The sequence below is a fragment of the Myotis myotis genome, unplaced genomic scaffold (assembly GCF_014108235.1).
Source record: "Myotis myotis isolate mMyoMyo1 unplaced genomic scaffold, mMyoMyo1.p scaffold_m19_p_1, whole genome shotgun sequence".
In the NCBI taxonomy this organism is placed as follows: domain Eukaryota; kingdom Metazoa; phylum Chordata; class Mammalia; order Chiroptera; family Vespertilionidae; genus Myotis; species Myotis myotis.
In genome coordinates this window covers 216,767,648-216,789,783 of record NW_023416313.1, presented here as the reverse complement: position 1 = coordinate 216,789,783, position 22,136 = coordinate 216,767,648, and the positions used below count along the sequence as shown (strand labels likewise).

General features: G+C 49.7%; 1 protein-coding gene across 3 annotated transcripts in view; it reads left to right on the top strand.

Moving 5' to 3' along the window:
* Positions 1-22,136, top strand: part of FBLN5 (fibulin 5) — an 87,447-nt gene that overhangs the window by 44,495 nt on the left and 20,816 nt on the right. For all 3 annotated transcript variants that reach the window (XM_036315748.1, XM_036315747.1, XM_036315746.1), the window contains exon 5: positions 21,033-21,155. In XM_036315748.1, the coding sequence (XP_036171641.1) occupies positions 21,033-21,155 (123 nt within the window). The remainder of the gene's footprint in view (positions 1-21,032; positions 21,156-22,136) is intronic.

Here is a 22,136-nt window from a genome sequence, read left to right as displayed (position 1 = left end):
AGGCTGGAAGCCGAGATGAAGGTGTCAGCGAAGCTGGATCTGCTGAGGGCCGCGGGGCGGGAGCTGTTCCGCGCTTCCCCCCGAGGCGTGTGGAAGGGTGTCTGCCATGGTCTTTCCTCTAAGCATCTCTGTGTCCGAATTCCTTCGTCTCAGGAGGATGCCAGTCCAACTACTCACCTCATTTCAACTCAATTACCTTTTCAAAGGTGTCTAACTATCTCCAAGTAATCACCTTCTGAGGTACTCAGGATTTGACTTCAACGTATGAATTTGGGGGACACAGTTCAGCCCACAGCTAGGACACAGTCCTGTTCCTCCAGCAGGGACCCTTCTGAGATCTGAGACACAGGAAATGCCATTCTTTCTTCTCATCCTTAACAACCCAGGCCATATGCGGTTTCTTCTTGGAGGCCTTCTTAGATCTCTATTACCCCATCCCAAGCCCATTGGAATTCTCTCCCCACCCCACATCGAGTTCCCCAAACACTCGGCCTGTTCCTCCGCTGGCCCCTTACCTTCTACCTTAGACTTAATGAGAAGCGTGTCTGTGTTTCTGGCACACGAGAGCTTCATGTCTTACGTGCCCGTATCGCTCTCACTTCCCTCCCCTCCTGTGCGGCACATGGAGCAGCAGGTTCGATGCTTGCTGGCTTGTTGATGGGTCGGCCGTCTATGGAAGTTGGGTGATAGGTGCCAAGTCACCAGGGAGATGCAGCTGTAAATAAGGTGCCTTTCCTTCAATTCTCTGCACCCACCATCGCCGAAGTCCAGCTCCTGGATTTCTAAAGCCAAGACGCTCTTTTTCATCCTTCTATCCTGGTTTGACCACAACGGGTCAATGGAAGAATTTGCAAACTGGGCGCTCAGCATTCTTCAACCCCCCAGAGTTCAAAGAGAATGACTCCTTTGGCCTGTCTTGAAGAAACTCTTCAATCATTTCTTGAATAATGGCATTCTTTTGGCTCGGCTGTATGGCTACTCCTCCCTCCGCCCCCAGTCCGGTGACCTTCCGCCCCTTTGTTTCTTGGCTGGAAGTCCGGGTCTGCTGCAGAGAGCAAAGGCAGTCTCAGCCGAGCGAGGGTCCTTCCCACGAAGCCGGAGCCACACGCCCAGAAAGCCTGACTGTGCAGAAACAGCTGGCTCTTGGCAGACCGATTTTGAAAAACAATGCTAACAATGTAAAAGCACTCAGGTCCAGCCCGTGTATGGAGCATAAAGAACACACTGTCGGAAACGGCAGGTCACCCGGCTTGTTAAGAGGAGACTCACTTGAGGGTTTGCTCCAAAACACATCCCCTCACCTTCCACTTTTACTTCCTCTAGTAACGCCACTCACCTGGCCCCTGGGAGAGAGGCGTGGCTGGGGATTGGTTGGCTCTTGGGATGGCTGGGAGGGGCTTGGGATGCCTGAGTCCTTGGACCAATCACCTGTGCTCTCTCCACTGTGCCTTACACACTTCTAGAATTTTCTGTGTGTTTTCCTCGATGTGGGAAGGACTGTTTTAGACTGATGTGTTCTGCGGAGATTGCTAGGAACACAGAGCAGGTTTCTCAGTATTTACCTTTTAAAATGAAACGCATTCACTTAATGCTGTCAGTGCTCTGACTTTGGCAAAGTGAAGGCCGACATCCGGACTCCGGGGTTCAATGAAACTGTGGGGCACTTTGCTTACACTCAGCGTATTTATCATCAAGACTCTCGGTTGCAAGTAACAGAGACCCAGCTCAAAGCAAACAATAAGACTAAACCAACAAACACAAGAGTTAAGAAAAACTACATGCCCACATTATTTATTTTTATAACTGAAGAGTCCATGAGTGGAATTCGCCTTAGCGATGGCTGGATGCAAGGGCTCACGTGTTAGCGTTCGGACTTGGTTTTCTCTCTCCATCTAGTACCCGCCGTGTCTTCATTCTCAAGGCAGGCTCGCTCAAGAAATGGCCCTGGCAGCGCCAGGCTTTTCTCTTACCAGTTGGCCCGCCCAGAGAGAATATGCCTCAGTCGCTAGAGCTCCAGCCAAAGGCTGTGTTCAGGCTCTGGTAGCCAGCTCATGTCACATGCCCATCCCTGAGCTCATGACTTGGCCACGTGGGGTTTTGACTTAGCAAGCCTCTGTCACAAGTCCAAACCTGGAGCCAGTAGTGGGTCTAATGCTACCTGGAACTCATGCACTCAGTGTGGGGAAAGGTGTTCCCTCAAAGGGAAATTGGGTGCTATTACCAGGTGGAGGGGGTTTAGATGTCGAAGGGCAAGAGCTATATCTGGGATCCCCCCTTCCACTTGGAAAAGGAAGAAACAGAAGCAGCTAAGTTTATTCTGAGCCAACAGCCAGATGACAACGATGTGCGCACTGCCGATCCAGTGCACATGGGGCACACACCCTCCCTGACATCGGGGTTCACCAGTAAGGAAGGAAGGGCCTGGAGCCCTCATCTATGCTGCACACCTGTCCTCAGGTGCGCAGGTACCCACACTGCACCAAGACAACTAATACTCTTCTTCATTGTAAATTGTCAGGGGAACAATACCATGAAGTCTTTATAGAAATATCAAGCTGTTATAATGCCCCAAGTCAAGAAGAAATGTCTAGCCCAGATGGTGTGGCTCAGTGGTTGAGTGTCAACCTATGAACCAGGAGGTCATGGTTTGATTCCCAGTCAGGGCACATTCCCATTTTTGGGGGGGTCGGGGGGGTCGGGGAGGGCTCGATCCCCAGTAGGGGATGTGCAGGAGGTAGTCAATCAATGATTCTCTCTCATCTTTGATGTTTCTATTTCTCTCTCCCTCTCCCTTGCTCTCTGAAATCAATGAGAAAAAAAAAAAAAGAAGAAGTGTCTAGGGCAGCCGTGGGCAAACTATGGCCCGCGGGCCGGATCCAGCCCGTTTGAAATGAATAAAACTAAAAAAAAAAGACCGTACCCTTTATGTAATGATGTTTACTTTGAATTTATATTAGTTCACACAAACACTCCATCCATGCTTTTGTTCCGGCCCTCCGGTCCAGTTTAAGAACCCATTGTGGCCCTCGAGTCAAAAAGTTTGCCCACCCCTGGTCTAGGGCCTTGCTTGAATCTTTTGTGCTGCTGTCTTTCTCATCCTGCCCTTAGGAAAAACAAACAGTGGTAGGTTGTTACCATGTCTAACCACCACCATCACCATCATCGCACACCAAAGTACCTGTGCCTTTCTGCTCCCATTTTATTTTAATGTGCTCCCCTGGTCATGCACTCTGTCTCCACTCACATGTGCAGAGCTGTTGGTCCTTCTTTGTCTCCTGGCCCCTTATCATAGTGAATCTTGCGAATGGCCTTGGTTTTCTTATCGTAATATGAGGATAATGCCTATCTCATAAATATTTTTGTGAGGATTAAAAGAATGTACACAAAGTATGTGACCTTAGAACAGTGATGGCGAACCTTTTGAGCTCGGCGTGTCAGCATTTTGATAAAACCCTAACTTAACTCTGGTGCCGTGTCACATATAGAAATTTTTTGATATTTGCAACCATAGTAAAACAAAGATTTATATTTTTGATATTTATTTTACATATTTAAATGCCATTTAACAAAGAAAAATCAACCAAAAATATGAGTTCGCGTGTCACCTCTGACACGCGTGTCATAGGTTCGCCATCACTGCCTTAGAAGGTGCTTAGTAAGATGCATAGCTATATATTGTCCTAAGAAATGTTTCATGAATGTAAGTCACTTTTTCTCTTAATAAAAAGTCCCACTGGTCACTTACAAAGTGCATGAGAGCTAGTTCTAAGAGCTTGTGAACTGGAATGATGGTCCAGGGGTACACCACTGCCCTATACCTGAGAAAGAAAATCTTAAGCAATTGGATAACACTATTCTGAAAACTGACCAGAATCATTCTAGAAGCTTAGTGCGAAGGTATCAGAAACAGACTAGACTCTTCCCTGCAAGCGTTTAATAGAGCAACATCTATAGAAAATCCTCCGGGCCAGGCCCAGGATCTCAGGGTTGGATGCCAGCTCAGCCTCTCACTAACTGTGTGATCTTGGACAGATGTCTGAAACTCTGAATCTCAGTGTTCTCATCTGTTAAAGGGGATAACGATTCTTTCTCTGCCGACTTCACAGGATGATTAGTGTGATGCAGTAGAGCCTTTAGCGCCTATAAAATCTGCAGGACTAATTGTTTCCAGAGCATTTTAGAGATTGCTCGATTCTATTATTTATGAGTGTGTTGTAGCTGTTGTCAGTCTCTCTTAGTCAACCATGTGCTGAACTGTGGAAAGGACTTGTGCAAAACTTCGTATATGCACAAGTGATATGTAACATATGCAAGCAGAAGCTTATTAACGAGGCACACGGGAGAACCCAGCACCCAACCGAAGAACATGAGGCTTCTCCGTGATGGCACCGTCTTTATCCAAGGTCTTCTGAGACTTTCCCATTCCATTCAACATTAGGTTTCTAAGATTCTGATCCATGTTGTTGTGTGTAGCTGTAGTTCATTGATAAAAATACTTTTCCACTCTGAGACTACACTATAGCACAATGTATTGATTCATTATTTTGTCAAAAGACATTGGATTGTTTTAGGTGTTTGCTGTTAGAAAGAAAGATGCTATAAATATTTTCTCAGGCTCCATAGAGCTGTGCTATAGGTATGGAAATGTCAATTTCCCAAAATAATGTTTTATAATTTTCCAGAACACCAGTTTGCACTCTAATCAGCAATTATTAAGAGTTTCTGTTGGTCTACAATCCCTCCAGCATTTGGTATCGATGGACTGCTTAATTTTTGCCAATCTAGTAATTAAAATGTTTTTTTCTCATATTCTTTTAAAAATATGTTTTTATTGATTTCAGAGAGAAAGGAAGAGGGAAAGAGAGATAGAAACATCAATGATGAGAGAGAATCATTGACTGGCTGCCTCCTACATGCCCCCTACTGGGGATCGAGCCTGTAACATGGGCATGTGCCCTTGACTGGAATCGAACCCAGGACTCTTCAGTCCGCAGGCCGATGCTCTATCCACTGAGCCAAACCAGATAGGGACGGGGCCTCTTTTAAACAATTACTCTTGCTGGGTTTGGTATCAGTGTCACTCAGTGTTCACTATCACAGCTTTATAATAAGTCTTATTAAATAAGCCAGGGTTATTTATTCTCTTCTCCAGGAATGTCTTGGCTATTCTTGGGCCAAGTGCCTTGAAAAAAAACAACCCACAAAGCAAACCCTGTTGAGATTTTGGTTGAAATTCCTTGAGTATTTAGATAAATGTGAAGAAAACTGACATCGTCATTTTATTGATTTTTTACGTCCTTGAACATTAAATCTCTCCCCCCTTTAAGGTCTTCTTTAAATATCTTTCAGTAAGGTTTCATTATTTTCTCCAAACAAGTCTTGCAGCCTTTGTCTAGATTCATTCCTAGCAAGCTTATATATATTTTTTGTTTCTATATTAATAGCATTTTTAAAAAATTCAGTGTTCCTTTTGTTGCTGGTATGTAGAAATGCAATTTAGTTTTGAATATTGATCTTGTATCCTGATGGCTTGTGAAATTCTCTTATTATTTCCAATACTTAGTCTGCAGAATCTTTTGGGTTATTCTGACAATCACACTACGTGTGAATAGTGAGAGTTTTGTCCTCTCATTTTTATACCTCTTATTTGTTTTACGTGTCTTACTGCACTGGCTAATACCTATGCAATCATATGGCATATAGGTGGTGAGAGTAGGCATCCTTGTCTTTCCCCTGATGGTGAAAGAACTGTATCTAATGTTACCTCATTAAGAATGAGCTTTGCTAAGTTTTCTTTCTTTTTTTAAAAAATTATTAACTAGTATTAAATTTTATCAAATGCTTTTTATACAACTATTGAGATAAGCATATGTTTAAAAATCTGCTTATGTGGGAAATTACATTGACAGATTTTTCTTATTAAACCACCTTTCATTCATTCCTAGGATAACTAACTTGGTCATGATGTAGTAAAATTTGTTTGGTTAATATTTTGTTTAGGATTTTTTTCATCATGTATATATATTAAAATGGCCTGTCACATTCCTTTAAAAAAATAAATTTTATCTGTCTATCACCTACCTACCAGAGAGAGAGAGAGAGAGAGAGAGAGAGAGAGAGAGAGAGAGACATCAATTTGCTGTTCCACTTACTTATGCATTCATTGGTTGCTTCATGTATGTGCCCTGACCACAGATGGAACCCTCAACCTTGGTGTATTGGAACTACACTTTAACCAAAGTGCCCGGGCACTTTTTAAACAATTACTCTTGCTGGGTTTGGTATCAACATATTAGCTTGGTGGAGTGAGATATTCTTTCTTTTCTATTCTCTGGAAGGCTAGAACGACCTATTTATGGAAAGTGTATTGGAATGTGTCTATAAGATCATTGAGGTCTGGTGGGTTTTTGTTTTGTGGAAAGATTTTTGTCGGAAGATATGATTTCTTTAACAGTTAGGGGATTATTTGGACTTTTTACTCCTTCTTAAGTCAGTTTTGCAGTTATATTTTTCTAAGAATTTGCCCATTTAGGTTTTCAGATTAATTTGCGTGAACGTTTTCATAGCATTCTTTGTATTATCTTTAAAATCTCAGCTGAATCTAGTTCCGTAGCTATTCTTATTCCTAATATTGCTATGCTAACTCATTTTTTAAAAAAAATGCTAAAATTAAATCTATTTTATTTGGCAATGTTAAAGAACTAATTTTTGACTTTGTTGATCTCTCTTGCTTATTTCATTTTTCATTTTATTAATTTTTGCTCTTATCTTTATTATTTTTTCTATTTTTTTTGGATTTTTGTATCTTTCCTAATTTCTTAAGCAGAATGCTTAGCTCATTCATTGCAGAGCTTTCTTCTTTCTTAACATTAGCATTTAAGACTACATATTTCTCTCTGTGTCCTACAAGTTTGGATATGTAGTATTTTCACTGTCATTAAGTCCTAAGAACTGTCTGATTTATTGTGGTTACTTCTATGGCCCATGATTTATTTAGTGATGAGTTTAAAATTTTACACATTTATGGAGGTTTATCTTTTTGTTATTGATTTCTATTTAATTGCATTATCACCAGGGGATACCGATTCTATGAAATTTGTTTGGAACATGATTTGTTCGCTTTGGTATCCACATTGCCTAGCATAATGCCAAGAATGTAGAAGTAGTTTGGTACGTGTTTGCCAGTCTAATGAATGACAGATGAATGAATGTCTAGTGACCAGACATTAGAGGAATTGTCTCTTCCTGCCCAGCCAAGTTGTCCAGTCTTTCCAGCTACATCATATTCCAAAATTGCCTTGCAAATGAACACCAGTAATAAAGTGGTTCTCCAAAATTGTCTTCTAGCCTGCTCACCCCCTTCCTCCTTTTGGCCTGGGAAGCAGACACTGAGTATGTGGGTGAGAGGCTAGTTACAAAACGGGTAGGTGAGACCATCAGGCCCAGACTTACTAGTACATGTAATAGAATTAGATCATTGTTTTCCATTTATTTCTCCTATGACCTGGAGAAAAGTATTTCTTCTCTAATGCTAATAGTTCCTAAAAATACATGAAGGTGACATTTCTTCCAAAGGAAACTCTTATCTCATTGAATCCCTGAAAGTAATCAGGCATGATGCCTCCCCTCCACCCCCCTTTACAAAAAATGGGAAACTTGACATAAATCTACTTACTTAGTGGTGAGGTTGGTTGAGTTCCTGGCCTGTGCTTTTTATTCTATACACTAACCTTCTTCACCTCATTTTTGTCACCTACAATAGCAGGGTGGTTAGACTTGCCCAAGAGAATATAAAGGCAGGTAAAACCACTTGACTAATTTCTGCTTGTAAAGGGCATTTGAAGACAAAGAATGAACAATATATCCCTTCTGCACGAGTCAATGTATATTGCTTAAGTGAGTGAGTGAGTGAATGACCAGTCCTTATTTTGATGAACACATTTCCTCCTTTTGGAATCAATACCATGCGGGCATGCGAAGGAGAAAAGAGTGGCCCATTAGCTCCTCTGTCTTTTCCTGAGCCCCCGAGAAGCGCCTTTGGAAGATGCCTGTTCCACAAAACATGAAAGAGATCCAGATCGTTCTTATTTCCGAGTCCCAGGAGCGGTGGCAGCGTTTACACATCATAACAGCATTTAATATTGCAACAGCATTCACCTAGTATAACCATGTTCACAGGCTGCGGCAGTGCTCATGCATTATGCCAATGCCTATGTGTTGTCGTAGACATTCAACATGGGGCTGACCAGACAGGACATGACTCATGGTGCCCCACAGAATGTGATAAAGTGGTGTCAGGCGAGAAGCCCTTCCTGTTCAGGTCACCCTCTTACCTTAAGTCTTCTCCCTGCTTTGTGATAGTCTGGTCTACCAGGTCATGTCCTCATTGTCATGCAGAGGCAAATTGTGGATGTCTCCCAGCCACCTTAGGTCTTTTCCTCCTGCGTCCTCCAGAGGGCCTCCTCAGGCCTGCCCAGGGCAGAGGTGTGTGTGGGGAGGGAGCCATCTGGAGCACAGAGGATTCAGGTCCATCTACCTTCCCAGGTAAAAGAGACTTTAGACCTCGTTTTTCAGAGGAGGAAACAGGCTGAGAAGGACTTGCCCGGAGGTCACCAATGAGCTAGTAGAAGGGTCTGGACTAGAACTGGGCTTCCAACCCCCTTTTTCCCCTCTTTTTTTAGGAGTGAGTTTCATACCTGCTGCCTTCCTTCCCTTCCTCTTGCTTCTTGGCATGAAGCTGTAACAGTCAGACTGGACCATGGGACGTTTCTGTGCCCGGCATGATTTCAAGACTTGATTTACACGGGATCCTCACAAAACCCCATGAGTTATAAGACATCACTAACTCCTTTTACAAATTAGGAAACCAAGGCTTTTAGTGGTTAAAAACAAAAAAATAACAACAAAAAACTTGCAGAGAAAAAAAGTGAGGGGGCTGGGGGGAGAGGGTGCGGCAGGATTTGAAACAGGTCTGACTCCAAAGCTTGAGTTCCCACCATCCTGTGTGGCCTTTGAACCAAATTTCCAGGAGCACAAAATGCCTATAGTCCAGACCTCTTCCTTCCCTTCTCTCCTCCCCATCCTTCTATGCCTTCCTTGTTCTCCCCGCCATTCCTTTTCTCCCTGACTCTCTGCTCCCATCTGGGGATCCTCGAGTCTTAATTCCTTGGTGGAGAAGGGGCGGCAGAGGAGTGTGGGCTGTCTGGGCAGACCTACGCCCGTTGGGAGCTCAGGAGGCCGCTGTATGCTTGTTCACTAGGATTTTGCTTCAGATCACAGGTTAATGCTGTCTCTGGGTAGGAACAATCCATAGAATTTAGAATGGAATTCAGTGAAGATGCATGCTTTGATTTACAGATATTAACTTTTTTTTTTATTGTGGTAAAAACACACACACAAACCATGAAATTTACCATCTTAACCATTTTCAAGTGTTCAGCTCAGTGGTGTTAAGTACATTCTTGTTATTGTGCACTCACTCTCCCAAGCTTTTTCTTCTTACAAAACTAACACTCTGTACCCATTCAACACTAACTCCCATTCTGTTCTCCCAGCCCCTGGCTGCCACCATTCTACTTCCTGTTTCTATGAGTTTGACTATTGGAGATACCTCATATAAGTGAAGTCATACAAAATTTGTCTTTTTGTGACTGGCTTAGTTCACATAGTATAATGTCTTTAAAAATTCATCCATGTGGTAGCATGTGCCAGAATTTCCTTCCTTTTTAAGGCTGAATGATATTTCATTGTGTATGTATGTAATTCATTTTGCTTATCCACTCATCTGTTGATGGACATGACAAAGGATGGCATCATGGGAATCTATGGAACAAAGTCTTTATTTTATTTATTTATTTATCCTCACCTGAGGCTATTTTTCCATTGATTTTTAGGGAGAGTAGAAGAGAGAGGGAAAGACAGAGAGAAACATCGATGTGAGAGAAACACATTGATTGGTTGCCTCCTGCACGAGCCCCAACCAGGGCCTGGGCTGGGGAGGAGCCTGCAACCAAGGTACATGCCCTTGACTGAAATCGAACCCAGGACCCTTTGGTCTGCAGGCCGATGCTCTATTCGCTGAGCCAAACCGGCCAGGGCTGAACAAAGTCTTAAAAAAAAAAGAAGGGGAGGTTGAATGTGCCACATGCTGCTGAGAAGTAGCAAGGATGATGCCTGAACCACTGGATTTGACCTTGTGGAGGTCGATGGTGACCTTGACAAGAGAGGCTGCAGTAGAATGGAAGAGATGGGAGCCTGATTGGACTGGGGAAGAGAGAGAGAGAGAGAGAGAGAGAGAGAGAGAGAGAGAGAGAGAGAGAGAGAGAGAGAGAGAGAAAGCAGAGGCAGAACAGTGACTGTATATGACACTTCTAGGATGTCTGTGGCAGAGGGGCACAGAGAAATGCCGTGGTCTCGGGGGAGGTACCTTGGGCCATCTGTTTCTATTTGTTTTCATTAGAATCTCCTCACTGCTGCTATTAACGCTCATCAAACATGCATTTGCTAGGAACCCAGTTGAGCAGACGCTTTACCCAACTGTTAGAATCAGGGACTACATTTGGCCGGGGGGGGGGGGGGGGTGCTGGGTGGGGGGAGGGGGGAGAGGGGCTCACCTTATTGTGGCTTTTTAAAAATATGGAAGTCAAATGGTTCTGATTAAAGCTAACCCAGAGAACTCATTAAAACATAAAATGTAATTTTAATTTTTGCCTAAATTGGTTTCATCTCTTCGTTTTCTTTCTTTTCTTTTCCCATTTCCAGTTCGTTCTGCCCCCATTCTCCATCTCTTTCTCCTCCAGCCTCCTTAGCTTGGCACCTGGTGCTTTTACAAATGGTCTTCCCTCCACAGGTACTCACAGTGCGTGCCCACACGTCTGCTCGTGTTAACAGCTCTTCGCGCTCTGGCTGTGCTGTGCCTCTCATGCCTTTGCACGTGCCTCACTCCATCTACTCCTTTCGACTAACTCCTATTCATTTGTATTCGGGTACAAGCTAAGCTGCCATAACAAAGAGGCCTTCAACACACTGGTGTAGGTAAGAGGGACTTTTATTTCTCTCTCATGGCATAGTCCAGAGGCAGGTGATTCAGGACTGGTAGGGTGGTTTGGCCAAACTCAATGTGTGGCTTTCACTCTGGATCCAAGACAGCTGCTGCAGCTCCCACCATCACACCTGCATCCCAGCCAGCAGGAGGAGGCACACCCTCCTTCTTTCTAAAACACGATCCAGAAGTTGTTACACATTACTTTTACTTACACCCACTGGCCAGGATGCAGTCCCATAGCTACGTGTCGCTGTAAGGGAAGCTGAAAAGGAACCTTTACTTGGGAGACTGGATATTGGAGGACAAAATCCAATGGTGGCTGCTTTTGCCACATCATCCATCTAGATTTACCCAAATATCTTCTATCCCAGGAAGCCTGTTCCTCCGGGAAGTACCCCATCCTTCTCTCCAGCATGGCACCTACCATATGGAATTGGAATGATCTGGCTCCCTATCTGTTTCCTTCTAGACCAGCCGTGGGCAAACTACGGGCCGCGGGCCGGGCCCGTTTGAAATGAATAAAACTATAAAAAAAAAAAAAAGACCGTACCCTTTTATGTAATGATGTTTACTTTGAATTTATATTAGTTCACACAAACACTCCATCCATGCTTTTGTTCCGGCCCTCCAGTCCAGTTTAAGAACCCATTGTGGCCCTCAAGTCAAAAAGTTTGCCCACCCCGGTTCTAGACTGTAAGCAGAGATGGCTCCTTTATCTTTGAATCCCTAGGACCTATAGCAGTGATGGCTCATGGTTAGTGTGTGCAGCACCTATGAATCCTGAATAGCTGTGTTATTGGCACTGGGCTCCTCCCGGTGGGAGAGAGGGAGGGCTACAGTGGCCTGGCAGGTAAATTAGTTGGTTGGCCCCACCTGTAGCTCCTTCACCACTCTGCCTTCCACACTAAAATCCAGGAGCTGCTAGCGACCACAGAGAGGGGGATGGGAAAGGGCAGCCCTCGGTTCCTTCAGCCAGGTAAGCACGCAATCCTGAAAAGTGTTTAGTCAGTTCAAATATTTATTTTAGGTTCAGGTGATATAATCCAACTCTCACCAAGCCCCAGATGTGGTCGGGAGTGGGCGTGGCTGCTTCAGGCCTGTGCTGTGTGCGGTGGGACCCTGGCTTCCCGACTCTCCGGACATGCGTCAGTACCCTTGGGCCGCTCTCTCCCCGGCATCCTCGCCCCACCCCCATGGCCTTATAGGTTTGTCGCCTCTTCTCGCCATCTCCTGAGGTCTGCCCTCCTCTTGAGCTGTAGCCTCAGCAGTTATTCTCTGACTTGCTGGGGTGACCTGCTGGAGACGGGGAGCAGGAGCTGTGGATGGTACCAGCAGGAAGGAGTGAGGGCAGGAGAGGGGACCAGCAGAGTGGGCCGGTCTCAGGATGAATATCCATCTTCTTCTTCTCCTGCTGACCCATTTCTTTCTTTAAAAAAAATATTTTTATTGATTTCAGAAAGGAAGGAAGAGGGAGAGAGAGACAGAAACATCAGTGATGAGAGAGAATCTTTGATCAGCTGCCTCCAGCACGCCCCACACTGGGGATCGAGCCCTCAACCCAGGCGTATGCCCTGACCGGGAATGGAACCATGACCTCCTGGTTCATAGGTCGACACTCAACCACCGAGCCATGCCGGCTGGGCGCTGGCCTGTTTCTTGTTAAGTAATGTTGAAAGAGCCATCCCTCTGTCACTTCCCTCCTTTTTCCTAAGAGGCTTCGGGTTCCAGGAATGGGTGTATGTGAAGGGACTGTTCTCCTACGTCATTGTTCAGTGTCAAGACCCGCCCACCCCCGCCCTCCAGATGTGGGACACTCCCAGTTATGTGTCCTCACTGCCCTCTGCAGTGCCCTCCACACACTTGTGTCCACAGCTGTCTTCCCCACGGGCCTGCGCGCCCGAGGAGGGCAGGGGACGGTCGCCTCATTTCAGCCACAAGGAGGCAGGTGCAGAAAGTCAGTGAGATTCACCAGGGGACCTGGTTGGCTAGTGATGGAGTCAGAGTGGTGGCAGGGCTTTCTGATCCCGGGGGTGGGAAGAGAACAGGTGCTGATGCTGTGATCTTGCTCCGAGAGGGGCTGCCAAGGGACGTTTGTTGAGCCGGCTGATTCCTGGCGGTGAATTTGCTCACCTGGCTCTTCTCACAGCCGGCACCAGGCTGCGAGGCTGTGCTGAGCCTGAGAAATGGATCGGGTTTCCTGGCGGTGCCCTCAGAGGTCCTGTGGATGCGTTCTCAGGCCAGGCAGAGGCGTGCCTTTCCCCTCCTCTGATGTCCCCCTCCTCGGTTGCTAAGAATAAGCTTCGTCCTCGTCTGGGAGGAAAGAGGAAGCAGCTCCACCAGGCCCAGCACCTGGTGGGAGGAGGCCTCTGGGGGTGAGGATGCTCAGATCGCCCAGGGATGGGAGCAAGGCCCCAGGCCCTGCCAGCTGGGGCCCGAGGCTCTGTGGGGCCAGAGCTGCATCCGTCACATCCCAGGAGAGTGTCCCAGGGGAGTGTGATACTGGCCACGGGCCACAAAAGAGGTGGGTGGCTGAACTTTTTCCTCCAATGTCCGTGGCTTCCCCGCCTTCCCCTCTTGCCTTCAGAGAAACCCAAGAACGAAGCACCTTCATTTCCAATGAAGTTCACTTCTGCGCTCTGCCTTGCCAGGCACTGTTTGCTGCTCAGGACACAGATGTGAGCAGGCCCCAGCCCTGCTTTCTGGAAGCTCGTGGTGTAGTGCAGGGGGCGGAACCACACACCCCGAGCCGCGTGCCGCCGTGTGGAGCGCTCGGAAACTGCGTGTGCTTAGCGTGCGTGTGAGTGTGGAGCCGTCTCGACGCCCTGCGCGGCCCAGGTGTCAAAGCCCTGAGCTTTCTAAGGAGGCGACACACAGTTCTGAGAGCCACACGATCTCCCCTGTGCCTTGGATGGTTCTGTGTGTTTAGTGCACTTTCCTGGGGGAGTCACTGGAGACCAGCAGACGAGAGGCAAAGTTACTTCAGTCATTTAGGGCAAAGTCAGGCCTTGGAGTCTTTTGGGGGTGGGGACGGGGGAGGAGGGGGGGAAGGAGGGGGATTTGCGAGGTTTCCAGAAGAACTGCATGAGAGCAGGGAGTGTGGGGAGGGGCAATGTGAGGATGACTGAAACGCGGTGGAGAAGAGGGTGTGGGGATGGGGAGGCCGGGACATGAGAATGGAGCCCGGAGGTCAGGCTGCGGGGGAGGAACCTGCAGGGAGGTGGCAGGACTGAAGAGCTGGAGCTTTGCAGACTGCTGGGCTCTGAGAGTCCTCCCTTCAAAAGGGATGGTCTGTTTGCTCTGCAGTCACAATTATGACCAAAGCCTCACGCCCTTTAAGTAAAAAAATGCCGGGTCTGGATTGGCATCGAGCAGCCCGTCCTCCTCCTCTCGGGGCGTCTGGCTGCGTGATGCTCAAGAAGGAATCGATCTGTCAGCTCCCTCTCGCCACACCCGCCTCGCGTGGCCGGGACCATTCACGCACAGCAAGGCCCAGGGGGCCAGCTCGCTGCCCGGCGACAGCGGCAGTGTCAGCTGATGTTTACCGAGCACTCGGGCTGAAAATCATTACTCAGGAACCAGCAATGTGGTCCCCATTAGCGGAGCGTTTGTTTCCATAGAAGGTCAGGGCGAGAAGGGGCCCTTCAGCCTCCCCTCTAGGCTCTCACTTTACTACGGAGAGGAAAGTAGAACTCACGGCGGCGAGGTGGGGACCTGCATTCCAGCCGGTTTCGCCGTCCAAAGGAAGGGATAGTCTTGTTGTGGGTTGGAAAACGGACCACGTATTTGTTGCCCCGATGGAGGTACAGAACCGGCAAGCTTTGTACCCTATGCGTCCTGTCAAGCGCTAGGGAACATGCCGTAAACACAGAACGATCTGGTTCCTGACGATCGCCCGGGACCCACAGACACATGGAGTGCAGATGTCCTGGGAATCCGTCGAGCGAGTTCTCCAACGCTGAGGTCTTTAATTAAGCAGGTGTTTGGGAAGTAGGCCCTGTGCAGCTTCCAGCCTTGGCCGGGCTTGTCTCGCCGAAAAAATGGCCCCGGCCCAGCTCAGCAGCAGGCCCGAGACTGGCTTCAAGCGGAGACGTAGGAATGTGCCATTGTTATGTTCTTCTTGCTTATCAAGCCCCGTTAGCTGGAGCGAGGAAGGAACCAAATCGGGCTGGGAAAACATGTTGTTTCACTGGGTAAAAATTTACTACCAAGGAAATGATTGGTGCCGCGTCCAAAAAAGGCCCCGTGGAGGCCTTTGGGAAGGTGTAGTTGTCCGCATTCTTGGGGACGTTTCTCCCACCGGCGCCCAGTGAGAATGTTTCCTCTTGGCAGACGGCAGAGACGTTCAGCTGAGGTTGTGAACACGGGCTCGCAAAGTCAGCCCTTTGCTGTTCACAGGGGAAGAGGAGACACAGGAAGAGGGGAGAATCAGACTGTGCAAAGGGTGATCATGTTTGGCTGTGGAATGCAGTCGGACACCCATGCGCCCGGGCTTTCGGATCAGACCCCCGTGGGACCAGAGATGGACCCAGAGATGCCGCAGTGCAGCGGGGACCCCGAGAACCCGGGAGGGAACGCTCCCGCCTTTGTGCACGTCTTGTCCCAACCTCCTGACACGTGTCTGGGCTTAGGGGGGAGACGGCTCTGGCTCTGGTTGAACCACAGAGCGGATCACGCCTGTCATTTCGGTGTCTTTGGTGAATTGCAGAACAGAGCCTGCAGGAGGCGGCAGCCCCGCTGCCCCAACCTCTCACGGGTGCTAGAAACAGCCCCGCGCCAGGGAAGGGGACACAGTTTCCCTGCCACCTCCTGTGTGCCAGGCAGTGGTGGTGGGACCGGTGGACACATTCATGGATGACCTCTCGGGGCAGCCGCTGAGGCAGGCCGCCCGCTCTCTTTTGCAGGACACCCGAGGGAACGATGCTCGGGAATGCGTAGGTACTACGTGCAAGAGCCTGAGGCAGGCCGCCCGCTCTCTTTTGCAGGACACCCGAGGGAACGATGCTCGGGAATGCGTAGGTACTACGTGCAAGAGCCTGGCCGCACACCCAGCTCTGCCTGCCCCCCAAGCTCTGATGTTTTTCCCCACCGTCCTTTCTGGGGAGACTCAGCCCTTTGTGTTTGTTAGTTTGTTTGTTTTCCCTCTTGTGCTTCGGTGCTGGGCTCAGGGCCTAGGAAGTGTGCTCCCTGAGGGCCTGAAGGAGCCACTAGTTCCTGCTTGGTTGTGTTTTTCCTTACAGCTTTTGAAGGGCACTTTATTTCGATTAGAATTGGTGTTAGGAAAGCAGTTTAAGTGTTTTCCTTTCAACGTAGAGGAGTAAATGGTGAAATATACATTCAGATGTACATATACACGTTCAACTACAATGAACAGCTGGCATACACACACAGAGGAGTTATAGCCCAACACATTTACGTCAGCACGTTAATTGCTCCACCTCCCTGTGGAGATGTGGATACAACAACCCGCGAGTTACCACTGGGATTGCCCTCGGAGCCCTGTTTCACACGGGACAGAGACGTGGGTTGTGTGCTGTGTTCTCAGAACCCGCCCACTCCAGGAAGGACATGGGGTGTGGTATCAGGAGGTCCCGAGAGCTCATCCGACAGACGGCTGCCCGTCACCGCTCGCTTCCCTCAGACGCCTGCTCCGAGGTGTCTCTGTGGCCCGCGGCCCGCCCGCCTGCTGCTCAAGTCAGCCTGGAAGACCCCTCGTTTGTTGTCCCAGGTTGCTGGGTCGTGTGTCCTCATGACCGGAGGCCGGTCCCTCCATCTGGTGCCTCCGTGAGGCCGTGACTGGACTGGAACGTCGTTCTTTATTCACCCGCCTTCACGCACCTGCCCGTGTGAAGCTGCTGTCTGGAGGGGGACGTGAGACCCAGCCAGTGGCATGAACCCTGGACGTGTCCCTGATGGACGGCCCGCTATCCCGAGGCCCGGAGCCCACTTCTGCCCGCGGCCTCCTGGGCCATCAGGGATGCGGTGGGCTGTGTCGATGACTAAGTCAGCAGTTGCTTTCACTGAAGGGACGTCGGCACAGGATGACAGCTCAGACACAGCTGTGTGGGCCAGCAGAGCTGGGCTGCTCACGCCCGGGAGGATTCGTTCCTGGGCGGGTATCGTGCTGGGCGCTCGCAGCTGCAGGTTCTGGAGGAGTCAGCAGGCTCCTTCCTCCAGCGGCCAGGGTGCTGGTCGCCCGGACGGCGGGTGGAGGATGCCCACCTGGGGAGAGACAGGCCACAGCTGCTGTGGTGCAATCCTCCACGTGCCCAGGCAGCTGCCCAGGCGGAGCTCTCAGGAGGGAGCAGGAGCAGGCAGAAGGGCTCTCAGCAAAAGCTGCTTTGGGGACTAGTCCAGATGGAGGGACTGTGCTCGATGCCAGCTCTCCTGAGTGACACACACACACACACACACACACACACACGAGCACGAAGACTGGGTGAGAGCTGGAGTGAACAGAAGCCTGAATGAACCCAGCAGCTTTTCTCTTAGGAGCCTCCTCCTAAATATCACACAAGAAGGAAAGGAAACAGCGGGCAGCGCGCGCCCAGGGCTACCGACACCTACTCAGGTTGCCGCAGGGCGTGCCTTTCCACCGTGCAGAGCGGACGCTTTGCCAAAGAATGTCCTTGGAGTGATGCGTCGTATTTTTCCTTCTGTTATTTAAGTCGAATGTATTGAATGTAAGCAGTTCGGCTGTGAGCTGGAATGTGTGGTGGGCCCTCCAGCCCCGCGTGGAGCCCTCCGCGTGGCCGCCGCCAGGGCATGTGGCCGACAGTGGTTTTCGGCGGGGCTGGTTGTGTTTCCTGTCCACAACCCAGAACGGGCTCGGTAGCAAGCTGTCTGGGACGCATTTGTCCGTGGTCTAGAGGCATTCATGTTTGCAGTTCATGCGTTCATTCATCCTCGCACCAAACAGTTACTGAGCACTTACTATGGACACAGCGTTATACCACGTGTGTTTTGTGGCTACAAAGATGGGATGCACCCTCCACCCAAAACTCCAGGGCAAGCATGTCAAACTCACGGCCGGTGGACCGCATTTAATGAGGCATGTGGCCCGCCGACCGCGAGTTTGACATGCTTGCTCCAGGCACTTCAGTTCTCAAAATACATTTATATTGACAGTCCATTCAATCAGGTAGCGAACGTTACAAATTAGTTCCTTGAGCTACATCAACAGAAATGAGTTAATTCTTTAACTCAGTAAAAAAGGTAGTGTTTTTTTTTAAATGAACTTTAAAGATTGTGTGTCTTGGTTGGATTGCCTTGCCTGTGCCTGTGCCTGTGCCTGTGTGGCCGTGCATATACACACGTACATACACACACGTGCACTCATAGGCCCCTGCCTGCCCTTCTGAGCCCAGTCGGGTCCACTTGCAAGTGTTTGGTCTTCCCTGTGGGGCCCTGCGGGCACGTGGCGTGCGTGTGAGCTACACAGACAGACAGAGCCTTGGGAACTCGCGGTCACCAAGGCGCTCTCATGGCTCTGCTCGCCTTGGGTCTCCCTCACCCCGCATTGCCCTCCGGGCAGGAAAAAGAGCACACATTCCTAAGGCAGGGTTGTTCCCAGGGTACAGTTGCCATCCATCACTCCCCTCCGGAAAAATGTAAATATGCTCTGGCCGATAGTGGCATTATTTATTATCCTAGCTTCAGCGTGGATGTGAGCAGGCCCGGCTGCTGGCCAAGCCTTGTTCAGGGTTCCCCTGGGAGGCTCGGCTAGGTGGGCAGAGCTGGCGGGGGGGGGGGGGGGGGGATGTGGGGCGGCGGCGGGGGGCCGGAGGCAGAGGCAGGAGCTCCTGCAGCTGAGAACTGGGCTGGTCCTCGCCACCGAGGCTGGAACGGAAGTGGCCCCCACCTTGGAACCAGCTTCTTGGAGTCTGTCCATGTCTAGAGACTGAAGGCTGGCTCCATGCGGGGCCCAGACACACGGTTCCTGGCGGGTGGGAACTGATCGGTTTCTTGGTGTTTGACTTGTGGCGGGCGGGGGATTGTGCTGGTATCACAGGAACCCAAGACACCGTGGCTCGCCTGGCCAAGTGTATCCCTGAATCAGTCATCTCTCCCTGAGTGCACAGCGGAACAGGCCCGTCATGGAAGACCCCTGTCCTCAGGGAGCTTCCACTGAGGGGCCCCCGTTGCCCCCCACTCCCACCACAGTCTGCAATAGGCAACATTCAGAGGCAGACACTTCTCTAGGAGAGGCAGGAAAAGGCAGCAACAGCTCAGTGTGGTCCCCCTGCCAGGTGCGCCAGCTCCCTCCCCTCCTGACCCTGCCAGGCCCAGGGGCGGAACGGCCTCTGTTATCCTGCACGGGGTGGGCTTGGAGTCAGGGGGGCCTGGGCTGAGCTCTCGGCTGGGCTTGTGAGCTCCTCCTGTGCAGTTTTCCCGTCTGTAGGATGGGGATGATGAGCCCATCGGCAGGGTGAGTGTGAGAATAAATACACTAACATCTGTGCGGGCCCAAGCACACTACACAGCCCAGCGAACTGCGGCTTCCAGTGTTATTTCCAACTGTGCGATGGCCGCTGGGGGAGGCGGGAGGAACTGCAGTGATGAGGGGGCAGAAGGCACAGACAGGCCAGGGCAGGGCGGGCAGGAGGAAAGACGTTGGGGTGAGGCCAGGCAGAGCCAGGGCTTGAGGTCAAGGGAGAGGGCGGGGACAGAAGGTCCCGTTATAGCAGTGGTTGGAAAACTCAGTCAGCAGAGCCAAATATCAACAGTACAATGATTGAAATTTCTTTTGAGAGCCAGATTTTTTAAACTTAAACTATATAGGTAGGTACATTGTTATTAACTTAATTAGGGTGCTCCTAAGCTGGCCTTTGCTAAAAACGTCCTCAATCTGATTGAGGTACGTTCACTGAGGTCGACCTCTTCCAACTCTCCCATCCACACTCGTCTTGTAGACTTGTTTCGTCTATCTCCTTTCGTTCATCCTCTCTGTATGTCCAAACCATCTCCACATACCTTTCTCCATCCTCGACACTACATCTTCTTTCACTCCACAACGTTCCCTAAAATTAACTTAATAAACTTTACTTAAAGTTTTAAGTCAACTTAGTACTGTACGTGCGCGCCCGCACGTGGTATTTTGTGGAAGAGCCACACTCAAAGGGCCAAAGAGCCGCATGTGGCTCGAGAGCCGCGGTTTGCCGACCGCTGTGTTATAGGATCTGAATGCTCTCCCTAAAACACAGCATGGGAGACGGGAAAGAAGGGTTTGTTTCAGTCGAAATCGTTTTGAGGCTGAATGTGCCCACCGGGTGTCGTGAGAAATATGACTACAGCTTGGTCTTTATGCTTCGAGGCTCTCAATGAAGACGGGACTGCCTTAGACACAAGTGACTACAGACAGACAGACAGACAGACAGCGATGGGCATGAAACGGTATAGACAAGCCCGGTGTGGGCAGAGGGCACAGAGGTCAGCTGCAGGAGGGGAGGGAGCACTGGGGGCTCCATGAAGCATCGTGAAGGGGCAGGAAACTCAGACCGAAAGATGTTCATGGACAGATCCAATCCAGTGGCTCGATTCCAAGCTTCCTCTGGCAGACGGCCTTTCCTTTTCTTCTCTTATGTCCTCAGAGGTATTGTAGCTCCGCGCACACAGTAGAGACCCCAAAAGACCCCCACGTAACAGGTGAAAGGAGAAGCCAAAACAAAATGCATTTCTAAATCCAGTAATGGTCATTGTCAGGGTGACCTGCTTGCAGAAAACGATGGGCGAGGGCGGCGGAAAGGAGCCACGGATGTGTGTTCCCTTCTTGGCCATTTCCCTTGGTGGATTTCTGGGCAGCAGACTAGCTCCACGAAAGGCCAGTGTCTCCCAGTGGCACCCATCTGGAGGTGGCCCCATCTTTTGGGGTAGAACCCAGGAATGTGATCAACTGCCCCCCAGCCAGACAAGCAAGCAGCTGGCACCCCTGGTGGCACCGGAGCCCTACACAGATGGAGGTAACATTCTTCGGAATCTGTTTGTGTTATAGATGTGGACGAGTGTGCAACGGATTCCCACCAGTGCAACCCCACCCAGATTTGCATCAACACCGAAGGAGGGTACACCTGCTCCTGCACCGAGGGCTACTGGCTCCTGGAAGGCCAGTGCTTAGGTAACAGCTCTCGGGGGCTCACGGGGACTCTTGGAAGTGAGGGGTTGCCAGGGTCACTGTGAAATGGGCATCGCTGGGTGGGCTTTGCAGGGGGTGGGGGGAGGTACAAGGCTATGAGCTTACATGTTTCAGTACCACTGTGTTTCTTCTTGTTGTTAATCCTCACCAGAGGATATTTTCCCATTTATTTTTACAGAGAATGGAAGGGAGGGAGGCAGAGGGAGGGAAGTAAAAAGAGAGTGAGAGAGAGAGAAGCATTGATGTGCAAGAGACACATTGATTGGTTGCCTCCTGCATGCTCTGATTGGGGCCAGGGAATGAACCCGCAACCGAGGTAAGTGCCCTTGAGCAGGAATTGAACCTGCGACCCTTCGGTGTGCAGGCCGCTACTCTAACCATGGAGCACACCAGCCAGGGCCACACCACCTTTTGAAATCAGTTGTCACCATCTCCGCCATGTCAGCGTCTGAATTTTTTAATTTACTTGAAAGGCTCCTGTTTGATTTTACCTACACCTTCTTCCCGCCTTCAGGACGTTTATGTCGAAGGCAGGAAGGCGGAGGAGAGAGTTAACCTGTCCTAGTTAGAAATCATACTAAGAGAAGGGCACACTGCTCAGCCACAGGCAAGTTCCAGCTCTTCCGCGTGGGCAGGAGATCCTGCGCGAACCCCATCTCCGCCCCACACCCCATCATGCCCGCCCACACTCCATCATGCCCGCCCCACACCCCGTCATGCCCGCCCCACACTCCATCATGCCCGCCCCACACCCCATCATGCCCACCCCACTGGCTGGTCTTTCTTTTTGCTGTGAAGGAGCCAGCCGTCCCAATTGAGAATTTCGTTGCTTGCGGTTGGCATCTGCTCTATGGTCTCTCTGTTTATTTTCACTGGAGGGCTATTTTCCTTTCTTTCCCTGTAGTTTTCGGTCTCGCCAAGCGAATGAATTCATAGCCATCTCTCGCTGTCAGTGCAATTTCT